The sequence below is a fragment of the Notechis scutatus genome, chromosome 4, assembly GCF_049901735.1.
Source record: "Notechis scutatus isolate UNSWTSFEM ecotype Mainland chromosome 4, rNotScu1.2, whole genome shotgun sequence".
Taxonomy (NCBI): Eukaryota; Metazoa; Chordata; class Lepidosauria; order Squamata; family Elapidae; genus Notechis; species Notechis scutatus.
This window is the reverse complement of record NC_142012.1, coordinates 21,582,533-21,609,594: the sequence shown is the minus strand read 5'-3', so window position 1 is coordinate 21,609,594 and position 27,062 is coordinate 21,582,533. Positions and strand designations below refer to the sequence as shown.

Here is a 27,062-nt window from a genome sequence, read left to right as displayed (position 1 = left end):
ATTAGCAGTGGTAGAAAAGTACCAAAATAAGGGAGGGGGGAACTATTATTTTTCTTCTATGAATCTCGTGAATAAAATACCTGAATTTCTCTTCCTCCTAAATATGGCTAACTTCGACATTATATTTGTCTGTAAAACATGGCTCAATGCATCTCTCCCGACTCCATTACCACAGTAAGAGACTATCATGTTTACAGATCAGATCGTGAAAATCGTCGAGGAGGTGGTGTTGCTATATTCTATAAAAAATCCTTACATCTAAAAAATATCCAAGTTACCCAGGAGCTTGCCCTTCCTGAAACCATCATCTGTGAACTATCCTCAAATATAACAATTTGATTCTTACTATGTTACAGAGCACCTGATTATGACATCGAACATGTAAACAAGCTAAATACATTACTAACATGGGCTGCATCCTGCCCATACCCTTTTATCCTTCTTGGTGATTTCAATCTACCTCATATTAACTGGACCCTAAATGATTGTACAACTGAAATCATACACACAACCTTCTACAATGCTATTACAAATCTGGGACTGGAACAACTAGTAATCAACAACACTAGACTAAACAACTGCCTCGATCTCATCTTCTGCAACAGTTTGAACCTAATTTACGAATACAAACTAAAGAACCCTTTTCCAGTAGTGACCACAATATGATCGACTTTTGTCTCAACATACATCCACACAAAAATCACCACAATGATGTAATCCCCTATTGTAACTTCAAAAAGGCAACTATGATCTTATAGACAACGATCTCTCATCCTTGATTGGCAATCTCTATTCACTGGATGCAATACCGTTGAAGACCATTACAACATATTTTTACTTGAAGTCAAAAGAGTCATCAAACTATATGTTCCAACAACAACTCCCAAAACAAAACAAAAAGCAGATTACCCATATCAATAAGGAAACTTCAATCCAAAAGAGATCACTCTGGCGGAAAAACAAATCTGGTCACGTTGCCAATTTCAAAAACCGATACAAAAATTTATGCCACCAGATAAAGACCGAATGCACCAATTATCACATTAAACAAGAGGAAAACCTTCTAAGCACCAATTCCACCGAGCTTTTACAATTTTGTAAACAACAAACTAAAAGACTCAAGGTCCATCCACTCCCTTGATAGGACCTGATGGTAAAGACTGCAACGACGACACCATTAAAGCCAACATCTTTAACACATTCTTCGCTCAGTATTTGTAAACAGCAATGGATCATGCCCAGTATTTCCTAGCCGTACCACAGATAACAACAATGATTTAATACATATCGATTTCACAGAAGACAATGTCGAAAAATCACTACGCAATCTAAAACCATCTCTATCTATTGGACCGGATGGAATATGTGCCTACTTCTTAAGAAAGCTATCCACTGCCATAGCCAAACCTCTAAGCATAATCTTTGAAAAATCTTTCAGGACCAGCTCCTTGCCTAACCTATGGTCACAAGCCACAGTCATCCCCATCTTCAAAAAGGAGACCCAAGCCTAGTTGAAAATTACAGGCCAATCTCCTTATGCTGCGTCACCTGTAAAGTCATGGAATCAATTATTAACCAATCCATCATCCTCCACTTAGAGTCAAACAACCTACTCTCCAATAAACAATTTGGTTTCAGAAAAAACTATCCTGTAATCTGCAACTCTTACACTGCAAAAACATATGGACGACACAACTCGACCAGGGCAAAGCAATTGACGCAATCTACATAGACTTCTGTAAAGCCTTTGATTCAGTGGTACACGACAAACTACTCCTAAAAATAAAATCCTATGGTATCTCTGGACAACTGAATAACTGGATAGAAGCATTCCTGTCAAACAGACAATAAATGGTCAAAATCGGGAGCGTTCTATCAAATCCAGTACCTGTCAATAGTGGTGTCCCCCAGGGCAGTGTTCTAGGACCAACTCTCTTCATACTCTACATAAACGACCTCTGTGATCATATTAAGAGCAATTGTGTTCTCTTCGCTGATGATGTAAAGCTGTTCAATACCACAGACAATACTGCTACCTTACAAAAAGACCTTGACTATGTATCTGAATGGTCAAACAAATGGCAACTTCAAATCTCAACAAATAAATGCTCTGTCTTACATATTGGCAAAAAAAATCAGAAAATAAAATACAAGCTGAATAGTCAAGATCTTGTTGATGACCCAAGCTCTGTAAAGGACCTTGGAATACTCACCTCTAATGATCTAAGTGCTAGAGCCCACTGCAACTACATAGCCAAAAAGGCATTAAGAGTTGTTAACCTAATCCTACGTAGCTTTTTCTCTGGTAATATCACACTACTAACCAGAGCATACAAAACATTTGCTAGACCAATACTCGAATACAGTTCATCAGTCTGGAACCCTCATTACATATCTGATATTAGCACAATTGAGAAAGTCCAGAAATATTTCACAAGAAGAGTTCTCCACTCTTCTACTTTCTGTAGAATACCTTATGCCACCAGACTTGAAATTCTAAAACTAGAAAACCTTGAATTACGCCGTCTTCGGTCTGACCTAAGCATGGTATATAAAATCATACATTGCAATGTCCTACCTGTCAATGAATACTTCAGCTTCAACCATAACAACACAAGAGCACACAATAGATACAAACTCAAAGTAAACCGCACCAAACTTGATTGCAGGAAATACGACTTCAGCAATAGAGTGGTCAATGTCTGGAATACTCTACCCGACTCTATAGTCTCTTCCCCAAACCCCAAAAACTTTAACCTTAGACTGTCTACTATTGACCTCACCCCTTTCCTAAGAGGTCTGTGGGGGCGTGCATAAGCGCACCATCGTGCCTACCGTCCCTGTCCTATTGTTTCTCTTATTCTTTTATTTTTCTTATATGTACCCATTTCATGTATTCACAACTATGTATACACTTATACTTATTATCTTGTAAACAATTGGCAAATCAAATAAATAAATAAATAAAATAAACCTTTTCCTCTCTTGTCTTTTGAGAACATTGGTTCCTGCCTCATACAAGAGCTCTCCTTGAAAAGGATTGGGTGAAAATGTCTAATGCAGGGCTGCCAAACTCCCAGCCTGTGGGCTGGGTACATCATGTTCTGGCCATGCCCACACCCAGTTTAGCAAAGGAGAAAAAAAATCCCAATACCTTACGTGATGCCGCTGTGACAACAGGAGTTTGACACTTCTGGTCTAATGTAGCGGTACAGTATTTAAAGTAAATACCACAAAAATGCTACAACGTGATTTTTAAAAACTTCCAGCTTTACTAAAAACTGCTATTTGGCAGTAGCACATAATTCTACCTTTTAGTTTAATTATTCTGGCAAAAAACTCCAAAGTAAAAAAAAGAATCCAGCCAAATGTCCACCTCCCCATTTTCTTGGCAACTCAGAGTTAATACTATGAAGAGAAAGAACTATAATTGTTTTAAGCATATGAATGCTTAAACACAATGTTTTAAATTAAGCCAGTTTGTGAGATGAAAATTAGCTGGAGAACTTTTGGCCAAAAATAAATGTTTTTTTTTTTTTTTTTCAAAGTAAGGGTTTCATGGCTAGTGCGGTAGGCTGGTTTACTCAGTATATTACTGCAAATCCACATATGTTGTCTTTCTTTATGCTACTTACATGATTTCTCCAATAGATGCTTTGATTCCCACTACACAAATAATAAATTATTGTTCCTTATATAATTTTTTTCTAGCATTTGTGGGATACCTCTTTGGTCAGAAGAATCTATCGATGTATGATGGAGGTTCAAGCTGAAAATTGCCCTTTACAAAGTTATTTTCAATCTCAACTTTTAGAATCAGGATTCTCTTTCATTGCTACATAGACACAGATACATCTAAGAAGCTTACCTTATTATACTCTATGTTGAACCATCTTCAAGACGTCGTTTAACATGCACTGTAATATGTCAGCTTCTGTTTCTATTCTCCTCCTTTCCTCCTCCCCTCGCTCCTCTCCCCCTCCCCTCCTCCCTCTCCTTGTTCCCTCCCTCCCTCTCCTCTCCTCCTCTCTTCCTCTTCTCTCCTCTCCTCCATCATTTGAGGTTAATGCTGCAATGGTAGTTAATTTATTGATATTAATTAACCATCAATACCTTCTCAAGAAAGAAACTATGTATGCTTTACACTGCCTGATGCCAACCTTTAGGAATTCAGGAAGACAAGCTAGTTGTTGGTTGCCTTCCTTCAATGATGCTTAGAATAAATTTGGTGATGTAAAATAAGACAGCCCCTCCCTGATTATACTATATAATATGTTAGAATATACCATTCCTTTTTATAATAATAAATTGGCAAAATCAAACATGCAATTGATGCAAAAAAAATGTAATAGTTGATCATATGTGTTCCATTCTCTATAATTATGCATTTTAGATTTCTCACTCAAAAAGCAAAAATATCAAATTATTATGAAACAATATAATGTATATATCATTAGAATTAATGCTTATAGACTGTGTATGTATTTTTTTTCATAAATCTGATTATAATATTAACGAATCTGTCTGTTCACAGATTTCTCTCCATGTTTTACCACAATGAAAATTCCCAAAGTGTAACTAGTGTTCCCATTTATTTCATAAAATATTATGAGTGTAATGTCCATGGGTAGCAGCAGGTAACTTACTGGCAATTCTTTAAGGACCTTCCAAATTTCCTTCTGGCCATACTTTTTTGCAACGTGAGCTGGGTTTTCTCCATACTTGTTAATAATTCTACATGTTTGAATGGCTTTGGGATCTTGGAGAAGAAGTACAGCAAGTTTCTTTAATCCAAATTTAGCTGCACAATGGAGAAGAGTGGGAAGTTCCTCTAACTGAGAATCTGGATTGAAAAACAAAGATGAGCATATATATCACAAAACACCACACAATTCCCCTAGAACATGGGGAAAGAAATATATACATTAAAGAGTCATATAGCATGGCAGACATATTCAGTTGCTAACTATCCCTTCTCTCTTTATGATGTCTTATTTTTGAACTGAGTATCCATTGAACAGCCCTTCAAACACAAGATGATATTCTGTAAAATTGGACACAAGATCACTTTATTGGGCATATAAACAAATTATATATGTCCTTTTACATGCAGCTACCATTTTTTTTTCAAATTAATGATTTTTGAACAGCTATCATTATGCTTTTGGAACTCCACTTGCAATTTAAAACAATTGAATAATAATTGTAGTATCTTAATAGAAATAAGGTAATAATGCAAACAGCACAAACAAGTCTAATATATATTTATGATCCATGACTTTTAATTGCACATTTGTCTTTTTGTTGCTTAGTTGAACAAAATTCTGCAGAGCTGTGCTCTGGTAATTGAAAAGATAATAGTTTCTTTCAATGGCATAGAGTAACAAATACAGCTAAAATGTGTGAAAAATATCAGTTTGCTAATCACATGGACCATTTAAAGGCTTCTGTAATAGGCACTATACATGTGAAGATGGGGCTGTTAAACACTACCATGAAATAGGTCAAGAATGGAGACTGTTCATTTTATTTGTCACTTTAGTCCTTGTGAAAAAAGTAAACCAAACCAAATGTTCATTACAATTGTTTCATATTGCACATATTGTTATCAGCTGGAATAGCAGTATTCAGTAAAACACCGAGTTCTTATTCATCATCATTGGGATCATACATTTTAAAAGACAAGGGATAAATTGCACAATGTAATAACAATAACATGGTAATAGGAAGAAATAAGTGTTTCTTAATAAATAAGTAAAACTATTATTAATAAATAAGTCAAACTATTTAGTAAGACTATGTTACTATTATCCTTCTCATCCTTCCTACTACCTATCTTTTCCAACTTATGACTATAACTGTGTTGCTTGTATCTTTACAATTTATATTGTTTATTTGTTCCCTAGTATGATTTGATTGCTTATTAGTAACCTGTGACTATCACTAAGTGTTATATCTTATGATTCTTGATGAATGTATTTTATTTTCTCTTTATGTACACTGTCATGCCCCTGGTGGAGTCTGACTCTGAAGAAGAGGAGGAACAGCCAACAGGGAGTGGGAGTGCGGCTCCAGAGGTGGTGGAGGAGGCTGGGGAAGGGCAGAGGCTGGCTGAGCAGTCAGAGGAGGATTCAAGCCCATCCCCTATCCATCCTAGGTCACGCAGGGAGGAGAGGAACAGGGAAAAGCGAGGTCTACTCAAGAGGAGATTACCATGATCCTCCTCATGGCTTGCAGGTGGGAGCTATGTATATAAGTTTGCAACTGCGCAGTTAGAATTGCTGAAGTCAATTAGTGTTTACCTTGAAAGAGGCTTATCTTTGCTGGCGTTCTTCCCATGGACGTTATTTTCCTGGAGTTTATAATTAGTTATCTTGGCTTGCTTTGGAACTCTCATCAATGCGGTTTGTTTTGGTTTTCTGTTTGCCTCATTATTTACTTTTGTGACTTTAAACTGTGCCAAATAAAACAGTGAAGTTAAGTTGAAGTTTACCGGACTTTAATATATGTTTTGGGTTTTGGGTTATTTTGAGAGACTACGGGTCATCACATTTTGACTTCAGTCAAACCAACTTATATTCAACTTATTTTTGCTTTTTGTGGGGTGACCATGGATCAGCTCAGAGCAGAGATTGCCCAGTTAACCCAGCAAGTGGCTCTTTTGACTGCACAGGTGGCACAAATGCAAGCTGCCCGGCCATGCCGAAAATGCCCAGTGGCAGTGCCAGATAAATTTGATGGTTCGCTGGTCCAATTTCCAGCATTTTTTGGGCAGTGCCAGCTTTACGTGAGCCTTCGGCCTGAGGACTTTCCCACTGACCGGGATAAGGTGGGTTTTTTGATTAGTTTGTTGTCAGGCTCTGCAGCACGTTGGGTGACGCCTGTGCTGACCCAGCCCAACCAGGTGTTGGACAATTACTCCAAGTTTTGCTGTCAGTTTCAGGCCATGTTTGAGAACCCTGTTCGAAGCCAAACAGCAAACAGACGTTTGAGAGAGTTGAAGCAGGGGCATGGCTCACTCATGGATTATATTGCTAGTTTTCGGGTGGTTGCTCAGGATGTACAATGGAATGAGGCAGCACTATTAGACCAGTTCCAGGAGGGTTTGTCGTCGGAGCTTCTAGATGAGTTGGTGCACACTGAATGCCCTCGCACCCTTCAGGAGCTCATGCATTTGTGTCTTCATATCCATGCTAGACTTCAGCAGTGATGGATGTGACAACGGACAGAGACCAGCAAGATGGTGCCCTTGGTGGAAGTGCCTTTGGAGGAACCCATGCAGTTGGGGGCTGGCCGCCCTCGCCTGACTCAAGTAGAAAGGAATAGACATCGTCGTGAGGGTTTATGCCTCTATTGTGGCAATCGAGGCCATTTTGCAGCCAAGTGTCCTGTTAAGACATCCACAGCAGCGATACCTGCGGTGGCGGGAAACGAGCATCGCTTGGCCTAAGGGGGTCTGCAGGTCGGGGTGTAAAGTCCATAGGCCGGCCATCTTCACCAAACTTGCCACCCTCGCCACCTTTGACATCTTCGACATTTCTACCACAGTCGCTATTGATGAAGCATCTTGTGCTGCCAGCAAGTGTGTTCATGCCTGGTGTGGGAGCGGTGGAGATCCCAGCTTTGGTTGACTCAGGGGCCACTGCCAATTTCATGGATGCTCATTTTGTCAAGCAGTAGTTCATTCCTCAGCAACAGGTATCCCCACCAGTAATGATGGAGACAATTGATGGTTGGCCCCTTCGTTCGGGACCTGTGGTTGCTGCAACCAAACCCCTTTGCATGCGTATTGGGCAGCATGTGGAGGAAACCGTGTTTTACGTTCCCGCAGTGCCTCATTTTCCGGTGGTGCTGGGTTTAGAGTGGCTACAGGCCCATGATCCATAGATTGTCTGGTCGTCTGGAGCTGTGCAGTTCCTTGATAGGAAGTGTGCCAACCATTGCTTGTGCTCCAGTGCAGGGAGTGTGGCTATGCCCGTGGACCTGGATCTACCTGTGGAGTTGGTGGATTTTGCTGATGTGTTTGGGGAGAAGGAGTCAGATCAGTTGCCTTCGCATCGGGCGTATGACTGTCCAATCGACTTGTTGCCCGATGCAAAATTGCCGGTGGGTCAGATATATTCCCTGTCGGAACCGGAATTGGCTGCGTTGTGGGATTTTATTGACAAGAACCTCCGGAAAGGGTTTATCTGGTCTTCTACCTCCCCATTGGCTGCACCGGTGCTTTTTGTGAAAAAGAAATTGGGGGAGCTACATTTGTGTTGTGATTACTGCAAGTTGAATGCAATCACAGTGAGGAATTGGTACCCGCTTCCCCTCATCCCTGAACTGATCGAGCGGCTTCGTCAAGCTAAGATCTTTACGAAGTTGGATTTGCGTGGGGCCTACTATCTGGTTCACATTCATGCAAGGGACGAGTGGAAAACAGCTTTCCGGACGAGGTACGGGCATTTTGAGTATACCGTGATGTCTTTTGGATTAACCAATGCCCCAGCTGTGTTCATGCATTTCATGCATGATGGTTTCCGTGATTTGTTGGATCAATTAGTGGTCATTTATTTAGATGACATTTTGATTTACTCAGACTTCCTGCAGAAACATTGGTAGCATGTGCGGTTAGTGTTGCAACGTTTGCATGATAACCACCTGTTTGCTAAACGTGAGAAGTGTCAGTTTGCACAAACCACGATTGACTTCTTGGGACATCGTATTTCACCTGCTGGGGTGGAAATGGACCTGGAAAAAATTCAATCGTTGCAGGAGTGGGAACCTCCACAGCAGGTTAAGGATGTGCAACGACTGTTGGGGTTTGTGAACTACTACCGCACATTTATCCCCTCCTTTGCTGCCTTGACTGCTCCCCTTTCTAATCTGCTCAAGAAGTGGGAGAGGTTCCATTGGGGTGCTGAGGAGCAGGCAGCTTTCGAGGCATTGAAAGTCACCTTTGCTTCTGAGCCTATCCTCAAACACCCTGATCCAGGCTAGCCATTTGTGGTGGAAACAGATGCTTCCAATGTGGCTGTTGGTGCGGTGCTCCTCCAGGCCTATGCTCCCGCAGGGACCTTGTTCCCGTGCGCTTATTATTCCCGGAAGTTGTTGGCTCCGGAGCGCAACTATACAATTTGGGACAAGCAGCTATTGGCGGTTAAGATAGCTTTTGAGACATGGTGGCACCACCTGGAGGGGGCTCGTCACCAAATCAAGTTTCGGATGGATCATCACAATTTGGAACACCTACGTACAGCTTGGACATTGAGAAATAATGGATCATAACACTGGCTCAGCTCAAAGCAGCTGCTCTCTATTTGTTTCCACCAACACTGGGCTTTTTGTGCAGGGGTGTCAAAGTCAATTTCATTTAGGGCTGCATCAGGGTAGCTTTTGACCTCGGGGGTGGGGGTGGCATAGTGGGCATGGCCAAGGGGCGTGGCCTGTTCAACGTCACTCATGTCGGGGCCACTTGTGGTGGCCTGAGCATTCTGCCAGTGAAAATGGGCTTTTGAGCTCTGTTTTTGGCTGCAGCAACCTCCTGCAATCCTCTGCCAGCGAAAATGGAGCTTGGGAGGGCTGCTCGCAGCCCTTCCGGGCTCCATTTTTGCTGGCAGAGGCACCGCAGGCCGGTCCTTTGTTGTTTCCAGAGCGGCCTTGAGGGCCAGATCTAAGCACCCCATGGCCCAGATCCAGCTCCCGGGCCTTGAGTTTGACACCCCTGTCCTAGTGGATAAACAAAACTTTTGTAGTGCAGCTTCATCTATGAAATTGGATGTTAGCCTGAGTCTATAAAGGCAGAGAGTTGTACTTCCTGGTCCGAGTCTATACATAGAGTCACAAGTGTTTGCCTGCTGTCAGTCTCTGTCTCTGTTTACATGCCTGAAGCGCTTCTTGTGAAGGAGGGAACTGTTGTGTGAGGGACCCAGAAGCTTCCAGAAGCTTTTGCCTTGAAGCAATTTGGACACTTGCTTCAATATTATATTTCATTGGGTCTGTGTATTCTAGTTTATTATTGTGGATTATAATTTTTTTGGTGGCAGCACTGGATTTCCTTAGATTTCTAAACTTCATTTACAAAACTAGATATGTCCATTATTTTCTCTCTCAACTCAGAATCAACAAGTATATTTTTCTTATTAAATGGAATGAACATTTTTCTGCATTTTTCTGGATCATTTCCTGAACAGATAGCCCTTTATTCCCTATCATCTCCACCTTGCTCAGAGCCCACTATAATTACTGTTAATTGCAACTTTTGCCCTGTAAACCTACATTTTGAGTATCAATAGGGAAAATCTGAATGCATGAATAGCAATTATCTCAGGAAAACCACAGTTCACCACAGTGTGAGGTGCATTGCACATTGTCATTTTTTTAAAAAAAAAATCTAAATAAATTGGATAACAACCCAGCAACCCTTTATTTACATCTGTAAATAAAGCTTCAGAAAATATTGTTACTCTTTTACCTTTATTTATTCCTCCATGATTATTGGCCTTACAGAAAAATTTATAGTCTGAATTTGTACTGAACTGCAGCACTGCTAAAATAGATATTGGGCCAAGGAGACTGGGTTAAAGGAAACAGTAATAGTTTCCATTGTTTATGTCTAAGGTGGTTGCTTGACACCATTTAATGGTAGGGATAGCCTGAATTTAGATAAACTTCTCAGATTGTCAATATGGACTGTTAAATTTTGAGTTTGATACACACTGCTCCTCAATGTGATTTATTTAGGTAGATTAATATTGTTTTTAAAGGTAGGATATATCTATGTTTGTATGCGCATGTGTCATCTACATGATCTACATGTACAGATTAACTACAGCACTTGAATGAAAACACTGATAAGGACAAAGACCATGGACAATCAACACATGGAGAGAATACTCACTCCTATGAAAACAGTGGTCCCAGATTATCCCTGGTATGAATATAAATGGAATTAAATGTAGAACAGTTGTTAGATGTTCAATTTATGTTTTAAACTTCTAAAAGTGACTGTGGTCACTTTGGAACTTTAAAACATTGAAACACCCAGTTTCAGATGTAATTTTAGCAAGCAGTATGAAGACCAAAGCATGTGATTCTTCCTCCTCCTCTTCTTCTTCCTCCTCCTCTTTTTTATAATAGAAAACATTTTGGAAAAAAAGTTTATGGCAGACTAAGATAAACAGGGCATAATCTGAAGGTTTCATTTTTTTTCTTTTGTGCCCAAATCAATATATTTATATATATTACACACAAATATATATTTACGTGGGAGAAAACCCGAATAACCAAAGATCCCCATATATATATAGATAGATAGATAGATAGATAGATAGATAGATAGATAGATAGATAGATAGATAGATAGATAGATATCCCTTCCAGCTCTATTCTATTCTAATTTTTGGTAGATAATTTGTATATATATATATACAAATTATCTACCAAAATTAGAATAGAATAGAGCTGGAAGGACCTTGGAGGTCTTCTAGTCTAGCTCCCTGCTCAGGAAGGAGAACCTATACCTACCATCTCAGATGAGTGACTATCCAGTCTCTTCTTTAAAATCTCCACTGATGGAGTTCCCATGATTTCTGAAGGCAAGCTGTTCCACTGGTTAATTGTCCTTACTGTTAGGAAGTTTCTCCTTAATTCCAGATTGCTTCTCTCTTTGATTAGTTTCCAACCAATATTTCTTGTCCTGACCTCTGGTGCTTTGGAGAATAATTTGTCCCCCTCAACTTTTGGCAGCTCCTCAAGTACTGGAATTCAGCTATCATGTCATCCCAATTCTTCTTTTCTTTAGACAAGCCAGACCCAAAACCTGCAGCCATTCTTCCTATGGTTTAGTTTCCAGGCCTTTGATCATCTTGGTTTGATCATCTGAAATTTTTCCAAGTCTCCACATCTTTTTTGTAATATGGTAACCAAAATTGTTTCAGTATTCCACGTGTGGTCTTATTAGGGTTTTGTAAAGTTGCACTAATACTTGATGTGATCTTGATTCTATGCCTCTGTTTGTACAACCCAGGATTGTATTAGCTTTTCTGGCTGCTGCTGCTGCACATTGCTGGTTCATATTCAAATGGTCATCCACAACAATCAAGCCTAATTTGGATTAATTTGAAGAAGCACAGGGTGAATATGTTTGCAACATTACTGTCCTCTTTTTTCAGACTTTGAAAGAAGAGAAAAGGAAGGGCAATTGGAGCTGGTAAGCTACCCGATATCAAGAAAGAAAATCTGTATTCTGCTATCCCAAAGGTGCTTTTTCAAGAGGCAACTGGACTTTCTTTTTTTCTTTGAAGACACTTTGCCTCCAAGAAACTTCTTCAGCTCTGACTGGATCGTGGGGAATGGAAGGATTTATACTCCTTGCAGAGAGCTGGTCATTTGCATTCTTTTGGTGAGTTGTTAAGGCCACTTGGAGGTTTATCTGTGTTGTCAAGGTCACCTGACTAGTGCAAATAGGGGTGGACCATTCTTGGAACTATTGAAAGGACTGTGTTGTAGACTGGAGATAGATGATGTTGTATCCCTTCCCCTCTGTTGACAAAGGGCTCTTCAATTTTGACATAGATGGCCTCTTTGACCTCTCTTTCAAACCAGCGGTCCTCTCTGTCCAAAATGTCGACTTTTCTGTCTTCAAAAGAGTGGCCTTTGTCTTTTAAATGCAGATAGACTGCTGAATTTAGCCCTGATGGCTTTGTTCTCCTATGTTGTGACAACTATGACTGGATGACTGAGAATCTTCATAGACATCTTATTCTCCTATGGGCAGAAAATGCCAGCTGACAGGATGCCACATTTGTCCATTAACTTCAAATTCAATTCAATGGAAGGAATCAAAAGTGATTCATGATGGCCTGCACATACATCCATGTTCACCTAGATGCTAATGGGATCTAAACTATTGGTGAGTAATTAGCAATGGGATCTTAGAGTCATGGGGTATAGCTCAACAAAAATGCCAGCTGAGAGTGCAGCTGTTGTAAAAATACATTCAATATTATTATCAGCATTAAAGCAATTCCCCTCTGAAGAAAGGCTACAATATCTACAGTATTTTAATTTGAAGTGAATAGAAAATAGGAGACATGATAAACCTATATCAAATAATGTTTGGAATAAAAAATATGGACAAAATGTTTCTCTCTACCATTATGTCATGTCATTCTTTAAAACTAAATATAGACAGACTCAAGATCAATCAAAATTAGTATTTCCTGAGATGACACAGTTTAGGTATGAGATTTCATTGCCATCAGATGTGGTAGAACACAGAATCACAGAGCTAAAAGGACTCTTATCTTGTAGTCCAGCCCATATCCGACCCTTATACCATTGCAGTGAAATGGTTGTTCATTTGAAAATATTTTTGAAAATCTCGAGTAATGGATTGGTGAAGCCACTGATTTACATAATTTAAATTTAAAAAGGGGGGGCAGACAAATTCATGGAAGATTACCTATTCATAGCTGCTAGTCTTGAAGGCAGTTTACCACTTTTTAAATAATTTTCTAGCATTCCTTAAATACAACATTGAAGAGTGGCTAACGTGGAAGAAAAATGGAAAGGCCATTAACTATTTTATCCTAATCTCATAGGTACATTCTGAATTTCTCCAGGGCCCACTGTTGTGCTAAGAAAAGGTACATTTGAATGCTTACTATAATTTTACTACCTTATTTGAAAGCAACAAAGATTCATTTATTTTATCAGTGAAATCTTCAAAAAAATTGCTTCATGATGGGCTTCTGTTTAATGTGAAAAGCAGCCAGCCAGCCAGCTAGCCAGTGAAACATATTTCTAATATACATCGTTAAATATAATTCTTCACTTCACTTCTTTTATATTTTCCCCCCAATCTCTTGTGCCTGGGCAGACTGAAGCTATTTATTTATTCCAATTACATCTTTCCAACTCTTTCTAGGATTATGAACATTTATAGTCATAAATCAGCAATTAAGACATCCTTAGATAAAACAATCGATGAACAATTTAAAACATTCATTGTAATAATGTAATAATAATCTATAAATTAATATCATAATCCAGCCAAATAATATTGATGAAACAACTATTAGCCAATAATAATAAAAAACCCAATAAATTAGAAATACTGTCTTCTTCATGTTTTTGATGGGGGGGGGAGAGTTTTGACACTTTTGTGAAACTTGAGGTTCTCACGAAGTGTTCCCTGTATTAACATATATGAAAAATGACCCTGATATGAACCTTCTCAGTAAACAAAGCCAACAAAGGATAATATACGTACATACCAGTTTCCTGGTCATGATCCGTGACTTCATTTGGAAAACTGCTAAAATCATGAGAAATGATTGAACTTTTCAGCAGGAGTGTGAGAATGTTATCCATTTTTTCGGCTGATGAAAACTTGAAAGCCTGTGGGGTTGAGATAGAGGCAAAGAAAACAAAGAATAACCTGAGGGCATACAGATTTGTACTGTTGTCCAAAAGTAAAAAGCAAAAAGAGCAAGCTCATGTGGGAATATTTTGCACCACTGAAGTTGGAAATGGCTATTAGTTTTTAAGAGAGTTGCTGGTGATCTGGTCACAGGGATAATTTCTCAGATGGATTAAAGGGCATAGAAAATCATGAAGATCAGTGGAAGTTTATCATGGCAACTATTCCTTGGAGAAACACAAGTCCTGAGAAGCAATTAAAGGACAGGCTCTATATGCTAGAGACAGCAGCTGTGGTGTCCTAGGTGGGCTTTTTATAATGGAACTTACAATGCTCACGGAAGTGGGCTACTTCTGCAGATCCTCCAGTAGTGGAGTAGTATGTTTCCAATAAATTACAAAGTAGGATGTCATTTCTATCTTTCCCATTGGGAAGCAGGTTTATATACAGGGAGGAGGTTGAGAAAGTAAAGGTGGTAGCCATAACTGAATGAAATCAAAGACCCATCCCTTTATTGTATGTAAAATGATGTGGCTTCAATGGCAAAGTTGTGGTTGCCATCTTGTTTGTTTGATTTTTTTTTTGGAGGAAGGAAACATTTGAGAAGCTGCAAGCCAACATTTCAGACTACTATTTGCTAGCCCTGCATTGCCTTAAGGTATTGTTTGTTTTAGTAACTGCAAGGATGCTCTCTTGCCTTTACATTTTATTAGTTGTCAGCTCTCCATCCATCAAGAACAGGGCAATCTATCACCTGGAAGACAAGCACCATGTCTGTTGTTCAAGAAACCTTTTGAGCTTTCACAATGCAAATTGCCTTCTGGTAATGGTGCATTAGAAAACAGGACAAGCCTGGTTTTTGTCATGTGGCCAGGGCCAGAGTATTGTTTTTCTTGGGCTTCAGGCATGATTGGAGTTTGATTCCAGCAAACTGGATGGCCACATCTGCTTCTTCATATTCCTGACTATAGGGAGCAGAAGTAAAGTGAAGTGACCACCATGTAGCTTACTTTCTTTTTTTTCTAGAGCAGTGTTTCTCTACTTCTGTGAATTTAAAATGCATGGACTTCATCACCCAGAATTTCCTAGTGGCTGGCGAATTCTGGGAGTTGAAGTCCAAGCATCATAAAATCATGGAAGTTGAGGAACACCACTCAAGGGGCTCTAGATGCTGCTCTATCAAGCCAATTTGGCAATGGCTTGGAGATGATAGGTCAGCTAAAGGTCAGGAGCTTTGAATCTAATCCAGTAGGACACCCCATTCTTTTATGGGTGTTCATGTGGTTTCCCTCTTTCCCCTTCCCAGTTGATTGTTGCTATTAGTGCCTTTTAGTTGTGACAGCCTATCATTTCTGTTTTAAAAGATTTTGTGCCTTTCAGCTTATTGACACACTTTTCCTTTCCATACTTTTTCTGAAGCACATTCATATGGGACTTAGTCATAGAACAAAGGGATTTAAAAAACAACAACACAGATATTCATCTGAGCAATATGAATAATTTCAAAAACAGAAATGAATAATCAGTAAGACAAGTTTAAACACTGGTATGGCAAAATATAAGAGATTAAGTATAAGGATAGGAGATCTTCATTCTGAATCTTCTGAATCATGAACTCCCTGGAAAATTTTAGGCATGCATTCTCTTGCAGACTCAGTTATTCACCCAGGACTATTGGAAAATGTGGGAAAGTTTTCAAATACGCTGTTAGAACAAAATGGGATCTGCTGTGTATGAATGTAATTTTCCAGTGCTGGCTCCCAATACTCCAAGCATTCCTCCGCTCAAAGATATGCATGTTTTGTGAAATTACATAAAAATATCTTTATATTCAGTAGACAGTTGAATAAGTGAAACGGTATCAGTTGTCAGTGGAGGCCCCATTTTGTAGCTCTGTTATATGATGGCTATTCCAGATGATCAGGCTTTCTGTCTCTCAATTTTCTGAATCTTATATAAAACATATTTTTAGATAGAGCTGGATTGTTTTGAGTATTTACAGTTTTTTGGAGATATCAGATGTTCTCTCTTTTACAGGGCTATAACAGTACTGACATTCTGAAATTAATTGCAGTTGAGGCCCACAGTTACTATGTGGTCATGGACAAAATTGATCTGTGTGGTCTGTAAGAGTTGACACCAGTTTGATGGCATATAATCAACCAACCAACCAATTAATCAAACAGTTACTATGTAGTCTGATGAAAAAGATGTGCATCTTCCTCAAACACTAGGATTATTCCATTATCAGATTATTTTTGAGATGAAGGAAGTGGCCATCAGGAACATCCCATCTGAATGCCTTATGCTTAAACATCTTTTTTGTTTTTACTGCACACAGCTTCATTTATTTAATGCTTGGTAAAAACAGTTTTATTTTGGCTTTTAGAAAGTTAACAAGTTTAATGGTTCCTGTGATTTTATTGTTATTCATAAAATGTTATTTGCTGCTCTTTTATTTTTATATCATTTACATTTCATCATTCTGACATAAAGAACAGGCTAGTAATATTATGATAAATAAATAATACTAATTAGCTAATTGGTCTCACTGGAAAGTTCTTTCTGAGAGCTTGCCAGTACTTTTGTATTTATTCAAAAAATTATAACCTACTTTTGACTTTACACCAGAGAGGTATACAAGAACATGAAAAAGAATATAATGTAATATAATATAATATCTTACATTTAGCAAAAGAGAAGCAATGTTTATTCATTTTAATATCTTATAACCTGTCCTCATCTTTGAGGGGGGCAAAAATCCTTTAAGGTTCAAGCATCTGAAAGTCAATCATATTTTGAACATTACTTTATACCCTGAACGAACACCAGTAATTCTTACTTGACTGAGGTTGATTGTATTCCATATGCCAAGGATCCTCAGTAATACATTCCTCCCCCAAAATAACTGGGTTTGGCCTTATTAAGTAGATTTAATTGTGTTAAGTGTTAGATCATTTTGGAATTTGTCTTTAATTATCATAGAAGGTGACCCATTTATTTTTTTCTTTAAAAATATACTCTGAAGGAAAATAATAAAGTGGGAATCTAAAACTGTGTACGGGTATACAGGTAGAAGCTAAAACATATGATGAAAGGTTGCAGGAACTGGGCTTGGCTAGTCTAGTGAAGAGAAGGACCAGGGGAGACATGATAGCAGTCTTCCAATATTTGAGGGACTGCCACAGGGAGGAAGGAGGGTCAAGCTATTTTCTAAAGTACCTGTAGGCCAGACAAGGAATAATGAATGGAAACTGAACAAGGAGAGATTTAACCTGGAAATAAGGAGAAATTTTCTGACAGTGAGAACAACCAATGGAACAGCTTGCCTTCAGAAGTTGTGGGAGATTCATCACTGGAAGCTAGATAAGAAGGGATTAACACAAGACAACAATCAAGTAGAAAACAATACTCTATTTAAAAAATACCAAGGAGAAAACCATCCACTGACCAAAACTGGAAGGGCAAGCTACTATATAGAAACAGTGAGCATACCCTGCACTATTGATGTTAAATGATGGGAGAGCCATCACTTGAGACTTTCAAGAAGAGATTGGACTGCCATCTGTCAGAAATGGTGTAGGGTCTCCTGCTTGGATAGGGGGTTGGACTATATGTCCTACAAGGTTCCTTCCAACTCTGTTAATCTGTTATCTTTTTATCTGAAGATATTTTTTAAAAAATGTAAAGAAAGAATTCCAGGTTGCTATTTGAAGAATCTTTTGAGTAAGAGGGCTTTGACAATGTGGACCTGATTTAGACCCAATGGTATAAATCAAGTTGTACCAAGGAGGACAATCCAGAAAAGGAAATGGTTATTTCTAAGCTCCTGGGTTACACTTGACCATGCTAAACCCTACAATGTGTCTAAGTCATGGGTTATGATTTGAATGTAAGAAAATATTTGTGGAAAATTTTGTATGAGTTCTAAGAATTATGGGCTAGCTAGGTAGTTAGCTAGAAAATGGCAGGTCAGACTTATTTTGTAGTCTGTTATAATTGGCAGACAGTATATCTAGAGTTGCATAGGAGATGCCCATGTCTGTTAACTGGAAATTTACAGCTGAATTTGGGATCTTCTTCATAAAAACTGTGTAACAATCTTTCCTGTACATATTCTCCATCAAGTCATGATTTGCCAACCTTGTCAATTAGTATACTTTTAACCTCAAAGCTTTCCTCAAATGTACAGAAAGTACAACTGTGATGATGGTGATAATTGTAATGTCCTCAATTTACATTTCATATTATTAAGACAATAATTAGTTGATGAGATGAGCAAAGTGTGAAAGTTTACAACTTGCTTTTGCTTTATAAACAGGTGCTATTGAACAGACTCTTTGTATTCGTAAAAAATTATTTGTAAGGAATTTACTTCTGTTTTTAAACAAGTGCTAATAATGTAATGCATCATTTTTTTATTAATCCTTTGTTATGAGCAGAACGCCTTAGGCTACAGACATTGTAGATTTGTCACACGAAAATGAGGCTGTCTGAATTATAAACACAGCTATTATTTTTGTTCTTGCATTGCAATTACGATATAGACATGTCAAGTATCCTCAGACTGCCCATTGTACAAATGATATTTCAATTTCTTTACTTTTCTGAAACAGACTTCCTTCCTCATTATATTTGGGGGGCGGGGAGGGAAAGGAAGGAAGCCTTTTTACTATAGATTTTGTCCTCTTCTGTTGGATTTCTAAAATATAGAATAAGACATTTGTATGGAAATTGGGAAGTCTCCAAAAATTGAATGGCTATATATGGCAGACACATGTTAATTCAAAAACCCTATTGGTTCATCTAATTTCATTACTTGTTTATTATTGATTTCATTTATGGATTCTTGGACCTCAGATCTGCTTGCTAAGAATGGATTTACAGATGTGATAACACAGGTATAAATAATCTGATTCCATCTTCTTATTTATTTACAGAAGGTAATTCAAAAGATGTTGTAGAATCTGGTTAGCTTCTGAAATCTATACAGGCAATTCCTCATAGCTCTCTCTTGCACAAACAAGAGGTCTGTTTACACTGTTGAATACAGACTTTGAATCTTGCACCTATCTTCATTCTGATGATCATATATACATATATATTGCATTTGTGCAATGAAATCTATAGCATTAAATAATTGTAAACTATATCTGAAGCATTTATTTTAATCAGCTGATAATTGTTTACTTATTAAATAAATAAGCAAAACTAGGAACATCAGAATATGCCTTATATATCTGATCAAACATGTTTCCAACTGGTCAGGCCAAAGGTGAAATAATGGAATGTAATGATATCATTGTGCATTATGACATGGGGGAAACAAATGAAGCATCTCAGACATCCATAAATCCTATGGGCACCAAGCTATGACAATACTGAGTCTTTGTAAATCACATAGCAAAAATCTCATGGCAAAGGACTAACAAGGTCAAAGTGGACAGTCGTAAAAAGAAATCCTAAAAAGAAACTATTATTTTAAAACTGAATAATATAACAAGAGACCTACTGAATTAGACAAAGACTTGTCTCGCCAACATTCTGACTCTGGCGCAGAGATCTCCAAACTTTGCAATGTTAAGACTTGTGGACTTAACTCCCAGAATTCCTCAGCCAGCTATGCTTAACTTATGTCCACAAGTCTTAACGTTGTCAAGTTTGGGGATCCCTGCCCTAGCAGAAAGCTCATGAGATTAAGAGTTTTGCTTCTGTTTTTAAAACAAATCCTTGGTGATCTTCCTTCTAAACAAGTAAATCAGTGGAAATTGCCATATGACTTTGTAGCCCATGTGTAAAGAAACCTTCTTGCTCTCAGCCCCAATTTCCAAATCCAAAGAAGCTTCATGGATTTGATATAAATATCCATGTACTTTCTTCCTTGACCAAATTGCCCTCTAAGTTGCAACTCTTTATTTGCAGGGCATTTGCTTTCATTTCCTTGCATATTGGGTTATCCTTTTTTTGGTCACCATTTCCAAATAAACAAATAGAAAAATATAAAGCAGGGGTGTCAAACACAAGGTCAAGTTAAAAAAAAAAAATTACTTACCTTCCGGGACCTGGCCCGACTTCTTCCTGCCCGCACTGCTCCCCTGGGTGTCGGACGTGACATCATCACGTGATGTCCGCCCACATCTCCAGGGATCAGAGGAGGCCGCGGACGCCGCGGAGAGGAGCAAGAAGAAAGAAGTAAAAGAAAGAAAGAAGTAAAAGGTAAGTAAAGTAAATGGAGGGGGCAGATGGCTGGGCACTATAAAAGGGGGCAGATGGCTGGGCACTATAAAAGGGGGCAGATGGCTGGGCACTTTAAAAGGGGCACATGGCTGGGCACTTTAAAAGGGGGCACATGGCTGGGCACTATAAAAGTTAAAAAAAGGTAATGCCTTGTGTTTTCCATATGTTTAATAAACAGTGTTTGGCAATATTTGTATGTTTAAAAAAAAATTAATGTTTGTTACCAAAAACATTTTTCAATACATTGTACAATAATTGTACATTTGAATATCTACTTGTCATTATTCTGACTATGTTTCTGCTTTCAGAGCTAGTTATTACTTACATTATTACAAAAACAGTAATAATTGAATGCAGTGACATTAATTTATGATAATAAAGAGTGGACACATAGACCTACAGATACAACTGCCTTTGATGGGGACCAAACTGCTGATGTGGCCCCCGATGAATTTGAGTTTGACACCCTGATATAAAGTATTGTAACAGATTTGAGTAAAGCAGCAATTGAGTCTACTAGTCTTTTAAGGTTCCACTTGCATCCCCTACCATGTATAGGAGTGCAGACCAGTACTTCTTGCTATGTTTTGGTTTCGTTTGTTCCTCCTGTTTTTGTCAGTGGATTGCTTCTTGAAGCCTTTATACCATTTAGCTCTTCTTCCTATTCATTCCTACCTCTCTTTTCCTTATATTTCTTTTCTAGTTTCCTGGTTGGCTGTTTTTAGTAAAAAGGCCACAAGGAGCCCACAATCTGCAACACTCCAGATGTTGTTCACCTGTACTGCCCAATGTACGTGATCAATATTTGGAATGCCATCTGTTGCCTATTCATGCTTTAAAATATTGTCCATGTATTTTAAAACCACATTTTTCATTACTCTCTTCTCTTGGGCATATACATTTTACAAATGTTGAGTAGGGATGAAGAATTATACCAGTGACTTGACACTGCTGAGTTGATTAAAAGATATAGTAGTTTCTTATAGTCTGTATTCCACATCTCTAGTATGACTCTATTCTCACTATTACCCAATCAATATAAATCATTTTACAGCTAGTTCTCGACTTATGAGCACAAAATTTATGTTGCTAAGTGAGACATTTGTTAAGAGATTTTTTTTGCCCCATTTTACAACTTTCTTGCCACAGTTGTTAAGTAACTCCCTGCAGTTAAGTTAGTAACACAGTAGTTAAGTGAATTTGTCTTCCCCATTGACTTGTCAAAAGGTTGCAAAAGGTGGTCACATGACCCCTGGACATTGCAACCATCATAAATATGAGTCAGTTGCCAAGCATCTGAATTTTGATCATGTGACCACAGAAATGCTGCAATAGTTTTAAGTGTGAAAAACAGTCACGAGTCACTTTTTTCAGTGCTATGTAACTTTGAACGGTCACTAAATGAACTTTAGATTAACAGAGTTGGAAGGGACCTTGTAGGTCACCTAGTCCAACCCCCTGCCCAAATGACTACATCATTTCTGACAGATGGCAGTCCAGTCTCTTCTTGAAAGCCTCCAGTCTTTGAGTGCATTTCTCGAGTTTCTACCATAGCATTTCTACCATAGAAATGATCCCTGAAAGTATAGTCTGTTGTAAGTCGAGGGTTACCTATATACATTTCTACTACATATTTGCACAGTTGTGAAATACTAACTTTCTGGTATTGGTATTTTCATTCTAACACGCTGATACCCAACATTTTGGAGGGAAAAATCTACTGCTTAATATTATTTATTTCAGACATTATAAATAAAAATAAAAGGTTTGGATGGGGAAAAAACCCTCGAACTATGAACTCTTCTTATTTTATGAACTCCATTAAGTTAGATAATAGTTTATTAACTTCTTTTATTAACAGTTTAATGTAGAGAACAGCTTACCTGACAGGCAAATGCAATTGGATCAGCCACTTTCTGAAGCATCCGCTCAAGCTCTCCTACTTTTGAATAGTATTCAATCTGCATTGTGGCTTTAATGTCTCCTCCACAGTAGATATTTACATTTACAAAGCCAGCAGGAAAATCTTATAAAACAGAACATTTTGAAAGCTCAGTGGAAAAAAAAAACGAAGAAAAAGAAACAGAAATATTGCCAAAACTTTTGCACACTGATTCACATTCAGAATGCTTCTGTGTTATGTATTCCAGATTGAAAAATCAACAATTCACAGGGGAGCTTAAAAAACAAACTAACAAAAAAAACAGTGAGCAATGGAAGAAAAAAATTCAGCAGCAGTGGAGCAAGAAGGTGGAATTAAAATATATTTGGAGGCTAGAGAACAAAGGAAAACAAAGAAAGCTTTAAAATATACAGCATACTTGGAAATATTTACGGACATTTCAACGAATCTTCTTTGTGTCAGGGTCGAGAAGGATTTCCAGATGGACACTTAGGTGATAATCTATGTATTAATTCATGTAATGAAAAAAGTGATAAGCCAAACTTGCTGGGTTTGTGCCCAGCCTCTACAATCGTATTTGGATGGCCCTTTTTGGGGGTGCCTTGAAGCCAGATTTCGATTCCCAACAACTGCTCCACTTAGTCCTCAAAGTTTTCTTGGTAATATTTTTGAAGTGGTTAGCAAGGTCGCCCAGCTGGCTTTGTGTTCAGAACTCAGTGTATTTTTTGTTTGTTTGTTTCTAACCTGTTGCCTTAACTGTTCCACCAAGTTGGCTTTCTTGGTAGCACCCATAAAAACATCTTTAAAAAGCAGCTGAGAGAAACTAGGGCAGATTAACAGTTTTTTGATGTTTTCAAGTTTTGCAGTGCCGAGTGTTTTTTGGAGGAGCTGTGTGCTGCAAAATGGCTATGGCTCTATCCAGCATACAATTTTGGATTTGGAGAAAAAATATTTTTTAAAAAATTATAATTAATATGCACATGCTAGGGCTTATTTTTCATATGTTTTTCCCATTTCATAATAAAGATGTGATGCCAATTTTGTAGCAAATTGACACGCAGAGAGACATGCAAGAGCCACAAAAAGTTTCTCTTTCTACATTGGGCAACCCTTTGTTCAACTAAGTTGAAACCACTGATTTACTAAATATTACTTAATGTCATGAACAAAAATGATAAGTTGAAGGCTGAGACACATTGTAAAACATCAAAATATGGCCAAATATATTGGTGCAAATAAATGACAAAAGAACTTGAAAAACTCCCCGCATGAAACAAGACAATATCTTCATAAACGTCATGCAGTGATAACAATATGTTCTACAGATTTATGCTGTGTTGCTCTAAATAATGTGTGCAGTGGAAACTGATTAAGTCTAGCAAACTATGACTAATGAATGACATTTTAAAGACTGTCAACTGCCACTTTATCATGGATAAACAATCAAATGCTTCCAGTTTTTGACAAGTAAAAAACTTTTATGCCTCTGATTTAATAAGGTAGAATTTGATAGTCAAAGCTCATACATAAAAATAGTATTGAATTATAATGGGAAATACTGTATAACATTCCATTATGTTATATTTAACATTTTTTATTTTCCCTGAACTGGTATCAACTCTTACCTAGAGCTTTGATGAACCTGACTTTCTGATTCCAAAAATCTGGTTCAATCCTGATCCATTCATTTTCCGTTATAAATTCAATTACTACTGAATCTCCAGGAACGTCATCTCTTAAAATAATGAACATTTCTCCAGGGCACTGTAAAGTATGAGTTGTGTCCAGTTATTCCTTTGGATCAATAAATTAAATCTATACAATGTGAATCACACATTTTCATGCAAGTTGTTTAAAACCTTAGCAGAAGAACATATGTCATCCAGCTACATATTTTTTTATAAAGCAATTATTTGGCCTGCACAAGAACATAGATTATTTCAACAAAGCATTCGGTTTTTGTACTAGGATGCACTCTTGATCTGATTTTATGGCAATTGTGAACTCAGACTGCAGGACTTTGTCATGGTTATATCACTTCCTTTGGAGATGTAGATGACTATCTTACTCCCCCCTTTCCCCCCAGTAAATGGAATAGATCAGTGGTGGGATTCAAATTTTTTTACTACCGGTTCTGTGAACGTGGCTTGGTGGGCGTGGCAGGGGAAGGATACTGTAAAATCCCCATTCCCTCCTTACTCCTGGGGGAAGGTTACTATAGAATCCCATTCCCTCCCCACCCCACTAACCTGCTTTTCAGCCCCGTTCTTCTGTGCAGGGCAACAAAAGAAGACCCAGCTGATCAGCTGGGACTTGGGAGGCAGAGAATAGATGGGACGGGGCCAGTTAGAGGTGGTATTTGCTGGTTCTCTGAACTCAAAATTTCCACTACCGGCTCTCCAGAACTGGTCAGAACCTGCTGAATACCACCTTTGGAATAGACATTGTGGCATATTAAAGACTAATAACTGTTGTAACAACAGCCCTAACCCTAACCCTAAACATAATAGCTTAATTCAGGGGTGTTAAACTCAATTTCATTGAGGGCTGCATCAGGATTGTGGGGGGGGGGCATGGCCAGGGTGAGCGTGGCTAGCTCGATGTCACTCATGTTAGAGGTCCCTGTGGTGGCCCTAGCACTCTGCCAGCAAAAATGGAGTTTTCGCTGTCAGAGGGTTGCAGGAGGTCATCATGCGGCCCTCCCGACCTCCGTTTTCTACGGCCGAGGGTTGCAAGAGGCCGTTGCTTGGCCCTCCAAGCTCCATTTTGCTGGCAGAGGCATCATGGGCTGATCCTTCGCTGTTTCAAGGGTGGCCCTGCGGGCCAGATTTTGACACCCCTGGCTTAACTGATTTCATGATGAAAAATTGAGAGAATTGAGGAATAATACAGGACTCAGGATAGATTCTGAAATGGAATTCACTTGATCCAAATGATAGTGTAGGAGGGCCCACCATCCACAAAACAAAACATTCCACAGAATAAGATAAGGAGCAGAATAGAATATTTCCCCTAAAGGAGAAGAAGAGAAGAACCTCATTAACAAAGGCAGAAAGAAGACCCATTATTTCACCCATTAAAACAGCTTAGAGGCAAAGCTTAAGTAAATCAAGTTTCATTCCTAAAACAATATTTACATTTTAAAACCAGACTTGGCTAAAGCAATCTCCAAATAAACAACAGTATAGACCAGGAACTGAAACTGGCTATGCAGACAAGATAAAATCAGGAAAACAAAACTCTTAAGCTTTACATTTTCCTTCTGCCCTTAAGGCCAGTCATGACTTCACATGCCATAATACAAAAACTCATAACAATTAAAATATTATATCCAGTCTAAAGAACATAGAAGGAACACATTTTCATACAAATGCCAGCATACCAATAACAAAGAACTCAGAAACATATAAAAATACACTAATTCAACCCTAATTTGCCAGCTGCCCCCAGGAACACCTGCTGTTGTCACTGTTGTCCCTGGGCCAATGAACAGAAACCTCATTTCCAGTTGCCTCAAACTTATTTTTCCTTTGCCTGCATCCTTCTCCCAGCTTGGAATGGACCAGATTTAACTTCCAACAATTGTTAGGAGGCTGTCAGTGCTTAAATTTAGAGTGAGATTAATGTGCATTAATGTGAGAGTATATAATGATTGGTAGTGTAGGTTTATGTTATTGTGAGGACTTCTATAAATAATAATATATTGACATAATTTAAGCTTTATGAAGTCTATAGTAATTTAGTATCATGCTTAAGATTAAGATAAGATGAGAGACAGAGTTAGTATTTGTATGGGCATTTGGGTAAGACATAAATAGAGTTAGGTTCTTTGAGATTTATGGTAATATTTAATAGAGGGTTAAAGTTATGGTGAGATTTTACAGTTTGAGTCACATTTATGTTAGAGTCACCCCAGCAGAACTTTGGGGAAGTTTATTTATTTTTTGCACATTTTTTAAAATGGAATTTAAAAAATGCATTTATGGGAATTGCATTTTCTTTAACAGAGCTTACCTCGCATGGTATCCTTTTGGGCAACACTAACACCTTTGGCCTTCCCACCATCTCCGTCACCTCATCAATTTCCACACTTCCATCATTTAGCCTCAAGCTCCTTTCTAGGTCCGAAGATAAGGGATCATGTGCACCTGTCAAAGATATTATTTTAAGTCATAGAAGATTTGGGTTAATGATTGCCAAAGCCATCTCCCACCAGCTGAAGCATTCCTCAGTTGTGAAATTGCTTATTAACTGGTGATCTTTGAGCAGAAATATTTGTATTATATGCTATACTTTGTCTTTGATGTATAATTAGGCGTTTGACATAAATGCCTCTTTTTCTGCTGACATGGCAGGAGTCTTTTGTGGGTATTCCCTGTGCAGGCACCAAAATAAAACAGGTAAAGTCTCAGGAAATTGCAAAATCCTGAGGTGTTAGTGTCCTCATTAGAAATGTCTAATTGGATTTAGGTTCCAACCAAAAAATAAGGAATCTACAATCTAAATGCATAA

At 38.3% G+C, this 27,062-nt stretch overlaps 1 protein-coding gene and 1 long non-coding RNA gene across 3 annotated transcripts in view; one reads left to right on the top strand and one right to left on the bottom strand.

Annotated features, from left to right (window-relative positions):
* Window positions 1-27,062, bottom strand: part of BANK1 (B cell scaffold protein with ankyrin repeats 1) — a 183,051-nt gene that overhangs the window by 86,360 nt on the left and 69,629 nt on the right. For both annotated transcript variants that reach the window (XM_087962904.1, XM_026672701.2), the window contains 5 exons: window positions 26,565-26,698; window positions 24,176-24,314; window positions 22,531-22,673; window positions 14,265-14,388; window positions 4,647-4,843 (listed from right to left, as the gene is read on the bottom strand). In XM_087962904.1, coding sequence (XP_087819030.1) covers window positions 4,647-4,843; window positions 14,265-14,388; window positions 22,531-22,673; window positions 24,176-24,314; window positions 26,565-26,698 — 737 coding nt within the window. The remainder of the gene's footprint in view (window positions 1-4,646; window positions 4,844-14,264; window positions 14,389-22,530; window positions 22,674-24,175; window positions 24,315-26,564; window positions 26,699-27,062) is intronic.
* LOC148130669 (uncharacterized) overlaps window positions 11,967-27,062 on the top strand; it is a 35,766-nt gene continuing 20,670 nt past the window's right edge. Inside the window, exons 1-2 of the long non-coding RNA XR_015749174.1 lie at window positions 11,967-12,898; window positions 13,590-13,634. This is a non-coding gene — a long non-coding RNA (uncharacterized LOC148130669). The remainder of the gene's footprint in view (window positions 12,899-13,589; window positions 13,635-27,062) is intronic.